This window comes from Leptonotus elevatus, chromosome 2 (genome assembly GCF_054856555.1).
Source record: "Leptonotus elevatus isolate MCC_2025b chromosome 2, RoL_Lele_1.0, whole genome shotgun sequence".
Lineage (NCBI taxonomy): Eukaryota > Metazoa > Chordata > Actinopteri > Syngnathiformes > Syngnathidae > Leptonotus > Leptonotus elevatus.
The window spans coordinates 34,172,799-34,186,433 of NC_141240.1; the positions used below are offsets into that span (position 1 = coordinate 34,172,799).

The following is a 13,635-nucleotide window of genomic DNA, read 5'->3' on the forward strand; positions in this document are numbered from 1 at the left end:
CCTGCCCAAGTATTAACATGGTGGGGGAAACACTGTAAGGCATTTGTACAATTAGACCAAGACATTTTTGCTTCTTTCTGTGTGTAATTTTTTGTTCACACGGACTATCTTTGGGTGGGAAAAAACAAGACCTGAAAAAAAGCCATTATTGCTTTTGTATGGATGTATTTGTGTGCATTTCCAGACGGGCAGCGAAAGTGATCTGATCCCCCAGTCCAAATAAGATGCTCCTTAATTTAGACATTCAAATGTGATGACCTCGGCAGCGAGCCTCAGCAGACGATCTGCCAGGTTAAGCTGCTAAAGCACCGGGAAGTTAATTTGTCAGCTGCAAATGACACGTGAACGCATATTTTTTTCTCACATTTGCATTCCTTTGGCATGGGAGTGATTTTAGGAAGGGAAGAGGTCAAGGGAAGTTTTCATTCAAGGGTTAGCGTTTCAAGGAGGGCTTCAAAATAGGCTTCCGGTTTTTCACTCATTGACTGGTAAGTAGCCGTTTTCAAAGCAGGGGTCCCCAATTTGCCAGACATTTTAGAGCACTTTGAAGGCTCTTTCAAGAATATTGCGCTTGGTAAACAGTTAGGCTTTCAAGATGGCGACTGTTAGCATCCAAAGCAGCGTTAGCTTGATGACGCTAACCACTGACCTGGCTGGTAGAAGGAAGGCGAAAGCTCTTTGGCCACCAGCCTGGCGAGGCTGGACTCGCTGTTGGAGGCTTGAGCGGCCTGGTCGGCTCCGTCTGACTTGGCCTTGGCGTGGGTTGACCTGAAGGCCACACGTTTAGCAACTCATCACAGACATTCGCTTATCAACATTGCTGAGAACAAAGACGGACAAAAGGAAGACGCGACTGTGCCACAAAAGTTACTCTTGACTAGCTGAATAGTGAACATTGGAGGCTCCTGGCGATTTGTTATGATTGACTCAGTTAACAAAGTGTAACTTCACACGGAGCTGAAAATAACCTCCTGGGCTGCGGGTTGCTTGGTGCGTCCCACTGGGACAATTAGACACTCTTGAGGTTCCCTGTGAGACATGAGCGTTCCACCTGTCCACATGCACTCAGCGAGTCTTCTCTTCACTTACTGCTGAGAACACTGTCACCTATATAACCACAACCTATAGCCAGCTTTTTCCGAGACAGTAGTCCAATAAATCAGAAGCCTCAGTAACACACTTGAAATCATTCCCCTATAGCTATTGAAAAGTGTTTTATTTCTCCAATATAAATGATTTTTGGGGCTTTCTTTTTGTAGACGGTGCATTCATGCTGTGGCGCAAATTCTGATTCTGATTCTGATTCTTGTATCAGCGCCAGGCTTTCTGCGTGTGTTTGCCATTTTACAGTAGCAGACCCGAGCTGGGCAAGCCGCAGTTTTGGAGACGTGCCTGAAAGTTGATCTAAAGTATTTAATTTCAGAAATATGTGAATAACGCGCATCAAATCTTTTAGTTTTGCTGTATTATGTTTTTTTAAATCATCCCCTCAGGTGGCACGCCTCGGGGGGGGGGGGGGGCACACGAAAGATCGGGGGAGGGGGGGCACATGCCCACTCAAAGGCGCATATGTGCTACGGCCATGTCAAGACCCGTCAGCGCCACACCCGTTTCAAGGGAATTGGCCATGTTTGAAGTCGGCTGTGACGGGACAAATATACAAGTACAAATAATTCAAAGAAATGCTTACAAATTTAAATTTGATTAAATTTATTGGTCCCTGTAGGGAAATTCATCTTGGCTGTTTGCTGAGAGAACATCATTTGGTCTCTTGAGGTCTCCCTAATTTGGAAGTTTCTGGGGTTGGTGAAAGATTCTGGTTTTGTAACCCTGTGGGTGGTAGGCGGTGTCTAGTTGATGCTGGATTTTACTTTGTTTCATCTTTCTTTCCTTTGATCCTTCCTCTGGTCTCCTGACAACTTCACAACTCTGGTGGGACTCTGAATGATCCGGTTAAGGTGAAGGCTATGGGATTTTTAATAAGTTTCAGGTGATTTAAAGATTACTCACATGCATGCACACACACACACGCACACACACAAAAAAAGAGCAATGAGGATGACATGTTGAAATTGGTAAGACTACCAAATGAACAATGCTGAGCTCAAAAAAAAAAAGAAGGACAGTCTAATTCCTAATGGAGTTGTAATTACATGGGCCAGCGCTGCTGATTCTAAAGGTCCCGGTCCGATTGGAGTGACATGGCAACACACAGAGGCTGATATCTGATTGGTCAAAAAATAAATAAATCAACATCCATATACCGGAAGCATGCCGTCAAGAGAAAAGCTATTACATGAAGAGAGCCAACTGTTGGGAATCAATTAATACCATTTCAGAATTACTGCCTTAGGGGGATGTAAACTTATGAACACTTGTGTAAAAAAAAATTAAGGAGAGAAAAAAGTTCACATCTCCTGTTACTGAAACAGGTTCCACACTGGCCGGTGATCACATCCACTTTTATGTTTCACATTTGAGGAAATCTTCATATTCAAGCCCGCAGATTTTTTATTAGCTTCCATGTATCAACTGTATCTCGTTGATTTTCTCCAAACAGCGGACTAAATGGCAGCCAGTGGCCTTTGCTGGTGCCTTGCCAGTTAATGACGGCCAAGGGAGTGTGGCGACAGATGGCCTCCTCCCGCGCACTTTTGCCTCCCAGTCGATATGTTCAGCAATGACAAAGTAAGGCCAATGACAAATCGAAGTAAAGCAAAGATTACAGTCAAAAGAATGTTCAGAACATTCGCACAGATTCAATTCAACTTACTGAGGACATTTTGAACACCAGCAATGGAAATATACAGTGTCAGGGTGACTATTATGATTGTTGTGTTAATATTGTGCCACCAATCAAATTAAATTACCCCAAAGGACTTTTGCTTTGCTTCTTGTGTACAACTTCAAGATCCCTTGGGTTACTTTCTACATGCGGCAAAAGGCATCTAAGGTCCACGTTGCACCTCATTCACATCTCCCAAAGAGAACCCGGTCGGTCGCCTTCAAAGTCTTGTCACCGACTGATGCATAAATACCAACAAACCAACAACACATGTTGGAGCAACCACAGTGTGAGCACGCACGCTCACTTGTGAGGCATTGTCATGAAAAACACACACATTTCTTAAATAGACTAAACTGTCAAAACGCAGGCGTAAACAAACAGCTCCTTCAGGAATTCAACAGCTAAATTTCACATCCACATTTGAACCTCATAAATGTTCTGGTGGGTCTGACTACTGTACTTTTTTTTTTTTTTTTTAAGTCCCAGATGAAAGTTGATGTGTGAAAGTAACACAGATTGGGGTTTGGGGGTAAAAAAAACTCCAATAAATGCTATAAAAACGTGCTATGCCAAGTTAGTGTTGGATTATTAACATTGTTTTTCTGTTTCAATTTATATTTTTCAAAGTGTTTTTAATTTTAGTTAGATATGTTACAACTGTTCCCCATATGTTAGTTTATCTATAGTCTTTGTCCTCTTCCCTGTCATAGTAAGGTGTCTGATTTAATCTAAATAAGAGGTGTCTGAACAAAAGGGCCGTCTGCGTGAGTTCCTGGTGTCGGGGGGCTCCGGGGGCCAGGTGTTTACCCACATCCTCTGAGTTGATCAAGACAGGGACTGAGGAAAGATAAGACTGGGGGATGTGTAGACTTTAAGACTCTTGTCTTGACAAAGAGTGCCACATGGGTTGCTCTGTGCCTGGAGGGGCATAAAAGGTACCTCTTTGTCAATAAAGGGGGTGGGAACTGTTAGTTATAAATGTGTGAGTGGATTTTGAAAATGTTACACTTCTTGGATCAGGGCTATTTGAGCCGGGTTCTAGAGATGTCTTTCAGATTCTGAAATAAAGCTAGCAAAACTTCTCCACGAGACTTCAACTTTGAATTTTATTTGAACACGCAGAAATCAAAGAAATGATTTCCAACATTAGCCACTGTAAATGAATTCCGAATCAGAATCTTCGCATTTTAGTGAGAATGAATCCAAGCATATTGTCCCATGTAGTAGTGTCACACGTATGAGTATGTTTAGCGGCCAGCTAATGAGATTTACATGAAACCGTTAAGCGATCAGTCAATAAAGCCCATCGAGGCAGCATATCAACACCATTGTATCTTCACTGTTGGCCTAACACGATGGGAGTTCGCAAATACAGGCGAGACGAACCCTCCTGCGTTAGCTTAGTAAGCTAGCTAGCTGGTTCGACAGAATACGAATGGATTTAAAAGTTTACCAAAAGCAAAAAAAGAAAGCTGGGTTCCTGGAGTTTCAAAGACGTTATATTAAACTAAAAAGGAAAACTTTTTTTTCCGACACAGCCGTGCTAGCACATTGGTCTCATACAGTTTTGGTGCACTAAGATATGTTTTCAAAAAAAGTGAATATGAGGCTTGGTTAAGTGCTTTGGACAACATATGGTGTAGATGAAGCGCAATTGGATTTTAAATTTTTTTAGACTATGATGTGTTTTCAGCAAAAGTACTAGTAGTAACCCATTCGAGTTGACTCATGATAATTAAACAGTAAACGAAAAATGAATGTGGATTTTGGGCGCGACCGTGCAAATCTGAGTTTGAGTTATTTCTATATTGCTTTTTCACTTTGATGGGGGTGATCTGGAATGTTACCCTTACTCTACTATTCTCTACTCTACTCTCCATACTGTTACCTTACCATTACTGTGATGCACTGGACTGCGCAGTACTTTACTCTGCAATACTGTATGGCTGCAGAAGTCTACACAGTCTACTAGTTACTACCGTGCTATGCTCTGCTACGTTATATTTGTGTATTATGCAAATGTCATGGGTGATCTGTTTTTTGTCATGGTTGAGATATTCTGTCATTGTGGCATGTGCCACTAGATCTGTGTGACGGGTCCTTTTTAACAGTGTGCAGAGTGTTAGCGGGCAGGGCCAATGCAAAAGAGTGACTTAGTTTCTATAAAAAGACGACTACATGCTCTTGAACATAACGACATTCGCCAAATGGAATATTTGATCTATCCAGTCATTGTTCCGGCATTTCTTTCAGGTAAGCAGCAATGTCAAATTACTCCATATCAGCATTCTCAATTCAAACGATATTCTTTTGACGAGGTCACATGAGCTCACCAATCCGTTTTTGTTGCCAAAAGTTACAAGCGGCTGATGGTTGACGGGCCTAAACTGCACAGATCAGCAGTACACACTATAAGCCAGGCTGCATAAGTAAGGCTGTGTGGGCTACGTTTATACCCGACTCATTTGTCACCTGAGCACTTGCTTATGAGGTGTGTCATATTTATATCCATGGAACCATTTGACACCACGAGTGACGCAAAATGGACCCACTTCTGCGACCTGTAATTGTTAGCAACAGACAAAGCTTGCATCGGGTGATGAAACGAGCTGCGGTTGGCTGTAAATGCCAGTCGGTTTTCTCGCCGGGGACAAAACGAAGCTTTTGATGTGTGCTAAAAGGATAAGTGCCACTACAGATGAGCTTCAGAAAACAGTTTGCGTGCGTACGTGTGACAAGGCAGGAAAATAGCGGTAGGGTGGGGGATAATCAGCTGTTGCATTCCCCTGTGATTGTGATACAGCAAGAGTGCGCCTGTCCTTATTTAGTCAGGGCTCCTCCGTGACAACAGGGCCCCCGAGTGTGCGTCATTTACGCCCCGTCCTGACACACAAGACCCCTCCAGACGCCCGTCTGCCAGCACATACGACAGAACGAACAATATCCACACAGCGGCTGAATGTTAGCGAGGCTGAAACACGGCCGGGGAGGACGAGTCTGGCTCGCCATGCACAGAGCATGTCGGACATGTATTTTTAACCCGTCTCCACTGATACCAGATTACAGGAAAGAATGAGGAAACCTGGAACAGATGTGTTATGTCCTAGCTTACATAACAACATATTTCAATGTCTGTAGGTTCACAATATAGAAGAAATAGTGAACGATTCAGAGGTACACTCGTAAATCATCTTTTCCTATTGAAATAACTGGGAATGCCAATAATTCGTTCTGACCTCCACCCAAAAAGAAAACAAAAACAAATTGTTTTTTTTTTAATGAGGACTAGTGTTAATTTTGTCAGCCATTTTAAAACGTTGTCTCAGTTTTACTCCAGTTTCAATCTCGCTTGTTAGTCAACCTCATCCTGTTTTTATTTAGTCCATTTTAAGTCAACTACAAATCTTGCATTTTAGTCCTTATTTTAGTCCAAGAGAACATAATTTTAGTCAACAAAAACTGCCAACATTTTAAAATATTCTCTCATCTTTTTGATGAAAAACTCACAATTACAGTGTATCAACAAGGGACTACTATGGCTCTATGCTATCAGCTAGTAAGTTAGCCAGTATTAGTTAGCGGTCGGATAAACGGATATTGTTGGAACGCTACAGCCGTTACATTATAACTATAATTTACTTCTCTTTTTTTTTTAACTGTTCACTTTGAATCCACTTACTGTCTGTGCCATGTGTTCGTACATGCTGCACTCGCTAGCTGCAAATTTGAAAGGGGGTGTGTCACTGTGCGTCACATGACAGTGTCTCAGTGACAGATTAGCAGAGACAAGATTTTACAAAATCATATAATTTTTGTGTCATTTTTGTTCATGAACAAAAATGTCCATAGATTTAAGTCCAGTTTTTAAGTGAATTACATTTTCGTCTCGTCTTCATTAGTCGACGAAAATGCAATACTAGTCCTAGTTATTGTTTATTAATCAGGGTTTTAGTCTAGTCTTGTCTAGTTTTAGTCAGATTAAAAATGTGTGTTGATGAAATATTTTTGTTTAGTTTTTGTTGATGAAATTAACACTGAGACACTCCATAATATTGTACTTAATAAGAGCTCAGCGACACGTGAAATTATAAATGTGATCACCTATTGTTGTAAAACACAATATACTGCATGCAAGCTGGCGCCAACATTCAACCGCCCTTTTCCGACGAGAAGCCAGAAAACTGCAATCGTGTGCCGTTTGTAAACTGAGGCGCTGACGTATGGACGTAATGCCGGTGACGTCACGATGTAGCATTTGGTTGGCTCTCTGCTATTGAACCAAATTGAGCACTGGCGCTAGCACCGCAAACAAAACAGTTTGAAAAACGTGTATAAAGTCCACACATTGTCTGTGGCTTTTAAAAGCAACAATCCGATCCACGCTCTTCCATAACTCTTGTGTAGTGCTTATACATGAAGGGAAATATTTGGATTTCGACGCGCTGGGACGGGAGTCTGTAGTGCGTCAGTGGAAGTCATGCTGCTGTAAACAAAAGGAACATTTCAGGTGCAGAAGATCAAACCACCTTGTACGGTCACAGATGGATTGTTGACAATAATACGGTCCATTTAGAGAGTAACAGAATAGTTTGCTCGAAAGTTTTCTTTCATGCAAACTTTTAAGTAATTGCTTCCAGACGTAACTTCGTTGCAACTAATGAATTATCCCTTCACAACTTCGCAAAGGCCCCCAAAAAAAGAGCATGTCTTTTCTGTTCTATCGCTCTTGATCATTGACTACGTTTGCATGCAGTCAATATTCAGCTTAAGGTCAGAATTACGGTTTGTGAAATAATCGAGGTAACTCGTTTAGATGCGTGGTGGAAAGAGTTACTCCCGTTTACATGTTCATTTGTGCTCGATTGGAATAAACCGTTTGGACAACGTAATTACGTAAATAACGTCATTTCCGCTTTTAACTTACTGTAAGTTCTTTTTTTTTTTAAAGAAAAAAAAAATTCTTAAAAAAAATATATATATATATATATAAAAATATAAATAAACTTACTATAAGTTCAATAAAATACATATTTATGTCACTCACCACGCTAAATAAAGTCGGGTTTTCTCCTCGCTCCAGAAGTGTGGATCTTTGCTGCAAGCGTCATGTTTGTTGACAACGGCTTGAGTATTTCCGGTGGGTTACGCGCCAGAAGCCCGGACTTATATACTTGCATTTACTGTATGTGTATACAGGCACAAACTGTGGCGTTTTCGCTGTAGAGACACAAAATAATGTGAAAACGCAGTGGAGAAATTAATGAATTCTAGGGAGGCTCCTTTAGCAAGTAGGATGGAGCTTCGCACACAAGTCGCGACGGCATAGACCAAGATTACTTGCGAATCAAGAAGAAGAAATAAAGATGAAGAAGAACAGCGGAAAACATTGCCCCGATTGATCAAAAATATTCCAAACGAGTTTATATGAGCAAGAATTCCGAAGGAGTAACCCAAGGCTCTTATACGGGTTTTAAGAGCTTATGGGTTATTGCGCCTGTTCACATGGACTTACAAAACCCGAATATTGCCAATAGTCGGGTTCTAAAAAGCTTGCTTGTAAACGTAGTCATTGTTTTTTATGTTTCTTGGACGGGCTGTGCTTGTTAAGACAATTCCGTTGCTCTGTACTTGACAATGACAATAAAGAGCCATTCCATTCCTTATTTAAATTCCAAAGTACAAGTTTTCCCCTTGGAGGAAATCTTCCTGGAGTAACAAACTTTCTCAGCCATGACCTCAATCACTCTGGAAGGATTTTTACGGGATCCTCCATACCTCAAAGCAAATGCTGAAGGATCTATTTTTAGATTATTTGCTACTCTATTCAGAGGCTATTAAAAATGACGTCGTTCTCATTATGGTTTGACAATTGATAAAAGGCAACAATACGGCATTCCTTGCGCTTCCGGTGCATGTTTTCCTCATCAAGTCATCTGCAAGCCGTACATCGGAGTGGCTTGTTCTTACCTCGAAGCAGCAATCTCCGCCTTCTGCTTGCCGATGGCGGCGGCCCGCTGAGCTCCTTCCACCGCCCGCTCCACTTTCTGCTTGATCTTGGTTCCTTTCAGTTGGATCATTCTTTTCTTCACAGCCTTCACCAGCATGTTGTTCATGTACTTGCCCTCTTCTTTGCCGCCCTCGGCGAATGTGGTGCAACCGTAGCCGTGTCTTTGGTTGTTAAGCCACTCGCCTTCATACTTAAGGCCGCTGGACCTTTCGCTTATTCCATATCCTGAGCGCTTGTCGTTCTTCCATTCGCCCATGTAAACTTCTGTGGTGGTGGCGTCGATGTCTGCCTCGACAGGGGGGAAGTCTTCCGCGCCAGCCAGGCTCTCGTCCCCCATGCTGATGGTGGAGTTGGTGTCACTGGCGTTGGAGCTCAAAGCCGATTCCGTCCTCAGGAAACTGATCTTGCTCTTCTGGCTGGACAGCGACGTGCTGGAGTCGGATTTCTTCAGTTTGCCCAGCAGAGCGCTCCTACGAAACAGACCTTTCTTCTTGGGTTTCACCGCCTCTGGGTCCACCTGGAGAGTGAGGGCGAAGCCTCCCCGTGATGGTCCCAGTTGGGCAGGATTGCCAACAGGAGTCTCCTCACCGGACACACTTGTGGTGGTGATGATGGGGATGTCTTGCTGCAGGACGGTGCCATTGCTGTGCTCGCTGCGTAGGGAGGTCAGCGAAGTCCGGAGAGGAGAACGGACGACAGCTGCCATGCCATAGGGGACGCTCTGGCGGACCCCGTAGCCGTGGCGCATGCCGCCCGTGAACTGACCCTGGAAAGTACCTGAAAACATACAATCGGGATTGTTCACTATAAACTGCTGAATCTCTTATCAAATGAAAAGTTAGTTGCTTGAGATCTAAGAAAAGAAACTAAGCCCTAATTAACCAGGTGGAAGAGCGGGAGTAAGAGCGAGAATGCCTCCGCTTCGATTCCGGTTTGCGACCTTTCTTTATGGTGTTTCATGTTTCTTTATGATCTACTCCCCAGGTGGGCGCCTTGTGGTAGTGAAGGAGGGTTCAATGTGACAAGCGAAATACATTTACCTCTATGTATTTAATCCCAGTGGCCTTTTCCTCGACTTAGTCAAACAAATCTGACACTAAAATACAATTATTATTATTTTTTTTTGCATTTTATAAAAGTTTAATCAGAGCTTCTTTCAGTTGTAAAAAGTAACAGTCAAATCAAACCCCTTTCGTGGGTGCCGTGTTTGTGGCACCGTTATTTTGCAAAATATATATATATTTTTTATGGTATGGTTTATACCCTTATTTTGCTGTGCTTCCTGTTTACTTTTAGTGTAATTCTACCGTAGACCACCAGATGGCAGATTTTCTTTAACACTGTAACTTTGAAAGGAGAAGAATGAAAACAAGCTGTATTTCAGTCAATCCAAGTCTTTGTTGAAGGCCATTGAATGATAAATTCTCTTTAACCCTCCGTTTTATCTCGACCAAAAGTGACAGCTGTAGGTTCATTTTATAATATACAGTACATCTTTGGGCATGATTATATTGTGAGCTAAGTTTGTCGTTTGTGGGAGAAAAAAATACGGGATTTATTTACTGTAAATATAGTGATCAGTACAGTATTTGTACGATATTTTTGTGTTATCCATTGCTCTTGCTCTCTTCTCCATGTATTATGCGTTTAAAAATGTGCTTGTAGTTGTACTATTTTAAAAATGTGTTTAAAGACCTTCAATTTTGACATGCTATAACCTGCACGGTGAAGAGAAGAGGAAGAGGCTCAGCATAGCTCCAGCATCGTGTTACGTTTGGGCTAACCTCAGTTGGCCTTGTTTGATCCCTTCGATAGCCTGTTGTGTTAGCAACTGCTGGACATGCATTAGCCGCAGCGAGTGATGACTTTGTTTTTCAGCTGCATATTGACCCGCTCAAATAATCTTTTAATGCCTTTGTTGTGTTTTTGTTGTGTTTTTGAGCCTGATCTCGTTTCAATTTTAATGTACATGGACATTATTGTAGAGTCTTGAAACGATGGCAAGTAAGAGCACCGTTTTTCCAATCTGAAGCCATGTCAGCGTTGACTCCCCCCAAATACGTCGGCATTGTGTCATGTTTTGCTCATTTGTGCCAACCCATGAGAAGTCAACTGGTTGTTCGCTCTCATGCTAAAATGGACGTGCATGGATTAGAGTGATAGCAAGGCGGCCGACAGGCCAGCAGGGCACGCAAGGGGGGTTTGGGGCTATTATTACATGCATACATTTGTCCGTCCCCCCCTCCACCCCACCCCCCACCCCACACAGCTGATGAGTCAGCTGTGGAGGGAGGGAAACGCTGCTGTTTTCTTGTTGTCTGTTATTCCCCACAGACATGTATTTTTACTTTCTTTCCTTATTCAAATCTAGAAAAGCTCTATCATTAGCCTAATAGCATAAATGCTCAAGTCATTTTTAATTGACTATGACGATAATAATAATAGGAAAATAATAATAACAACGTGCTCGCAAGTGATTTTTGTTTTGTTTTGTGTGTTTGTCATTCATCCATTTCGCGGTGATCTGCAAAGTTTGATTCGAGGCAACGGGACTCTTCTTGATGGATGTTTTTTTGTTCTTTCTTTCCAAAAACAAAACAAAATGACTTATTTATTCTTTATTATTATTAATAGTAGTATAAGCTGTGGCCCGCGTTACCATTACATCCAGCTAATAACACGCACCATAATACGCCCCTCAAAAATCATCATGAAAGCAGTATTTTTTTTTTTGTGTCTGTATACGTATACTGTATAAGACGTTCCCCTGACTTTCTATTATACTTTCTGATCAGAGTGAATATGAATAAATTAAGATTCAAAACATGCCAATAAAGTGTAAATGCTTTTATGTCCAGGTTCAAAACGATGCTCTTTTCCCATATCTTTGGTGAAGCTCTTCCAAAGTCGTTTTTTAAAATTTTATAAATAATGTTTTCCAAAATCTTGTTCTTGCACTGTGCACTCTTTTAGACATTTTACTAAGTTTTTTTAAATTAATTTTTTTATTTACTTTGCTTTTAAATCTCTTCAGATTTGTATGTAAATGCTATTAAACTTTAATTGGAGTATGTGAAGCATATTGAGCTAAGTTGTGTATGAAATGTGCTATAAATCAGTCATTCTAATTCAAACTAATTTCCCCATACATTAAAAAAAACATTTTCATAGGTGTCAAACTCTGGTCCTCGAGAATCTCAGTCATGCATGTTTTCGATGTTTCCTTCTTCCAACACACCTATTCAAATGATCAGAATCATTATCAGGGTTCTGCACAGCTTGCTAATGAGCTGATCATTTGAATCAGGTGTGTTGGAAGAGGAAGGAAACATCTAAAACTTGCAGGACTGCAGCCCTCGAGGACTGAAGTTTGAGACCTGTGGCCTTGGTACTGTGAAAGTACCGGCAAATGTCTAAACAATGTGAAAATGTTTTGTTTCCTATTAATCCCCCTGTATAATACCCCCCTCGATTTTATTTTATTTTATACCAAAAAATGAGTGTTATTCACATGATTTTTTCAATACTTGTTAATTTTAGAGCAGGGTTCATCAATTCCGGTCCTCGAGATCCGCAGTCCTGCAGTTTTTAGATGTTTCCGCCCACCAGCACACCTGATTCATATAATCAGCTCATCAGCATGCCTGATAATGATCCTGATCTTTAGTATCGGGTGTGTTGGTAGGCGGTAAAACCTGCAGGAATCCGGACCTCGAGCACCAGAATTGGTGAACCCTGTTTTAGATTATGTCGCAAAAAACAGACTGTATGCCATCAGTGGCCCCCGCGGCATAGTTTGGACAAACCCGATCTGGATTCTTCTGCTACATGAGAACAAATGGAACGTTGGCGTCAATCTGCAGCTCTTACCTCCATCGGCGTAGGTTTCAGTTCCGTAACCGTCCTGAAGTCCGTTGTTCCACGTTCCCTCATACTTGGCCCCGCTGCCGATGCTGACGCGGATGCCGTACCTCCCCTTGAAGCCGTGAGTCCATTCCCCTCGGTAAATCCACTGGCCTTTGGTTTCCACCCCCAGACCGTGACGCTTGCCCTGCGACCAGTAGCCCTCGTAGGTGTTCCCGCTGGGCCAGGTGTAGACCCCCACCACCTCGAAGCCGTAGTTCCAGGACCCCGAGAACTCGCCCTGGCCTTTGGGGCCGGTGCAGATGCCGTGGCCGTGCGCCTTGCCGCCCTCCCAGCCGCCGCAGTAGGCGCCGCCGTCGTCAAACTCAAAGCGACCGCCGCTCATGTCGCAGCCCGGACCGACGCTTTGGAGCTTGGCTAAAGATTAAAACCTCCTTCGGACCCAAGCTGCCTTCCCCTGACATCCAAACCGCTTGGAGATTTCCCGGGTGCTCAGCTTGAGTGGGCGTCTTGGTCTTTGCGGATTTCTCAGCGAGTCCATGAAGAATCAGAAAGAAACTTCTTCTCCGCTTAGAAATCTAGAGCTGATCAGGAATTGTATGGAGTGAGTTTTGTGGTTGTTTCCCGACGAGCCGGAGGTCTTTCATGGCTTTCCGGGTGGCCACAGAGAGAAGCCCCTGTCCCCCTGTCCCTGACACCCAGCAGTGTGTCTCCTGACTTGCCCTGCTAGGGGAAACAGTTGAGCACACCTAACAAGGCGACATGGACGGACACACACACACACACATACCCTTCCACCCCCCCCCCACACACACACACCATTCCAAAAATACGATCCAATCCGTACTGTGCTGCCGGCAAGGAGTCATGCCAGAGTCTTCCTCTTTGGGACGGAGGCGCATGCCTTTGCATTGCCGACTCCACTTTGAGAACACTTCTAACTTCTGTCTTCGCTGGCTGCTGAACATGAAGAGTT

The 13,635-nt window shown here is 42.8% G+C and overlaps 1 protein-coding gene across 1 annotated transcript in view; it reads right to left on the minus strand.

Annotated features, from left to right (window-relative positions):
• The window catches only part of jph2 (junctophilin 2), an 18,903-nt gene extending 5,527 nt beyond the window's left edge, over window positions 1-13,376 (minus strand). The window contains exons 1-3 of the mRNA XM_086068785.1: window positions 12,666-13,376; window positions 8,756-9,572; window positions 650-768 (exon numbers count right to left, since the gene is read on the minus strand). Coding sequence (XP_085924911.1) covers window positions 650-768; window positions 8,756-9,572; window positions 12,666-13,044 — 1,315 coding nt within the window. The 5' untranslated portion in view covers window positions 13,045-13,376. The remainder of the gene's footprint in view (window positions 1-649; window positions 769-8,755; window positions 9,573-12,665) is intronic.
• Window positions 13,377-13,635: the final 259 nt, after the last annotated feature.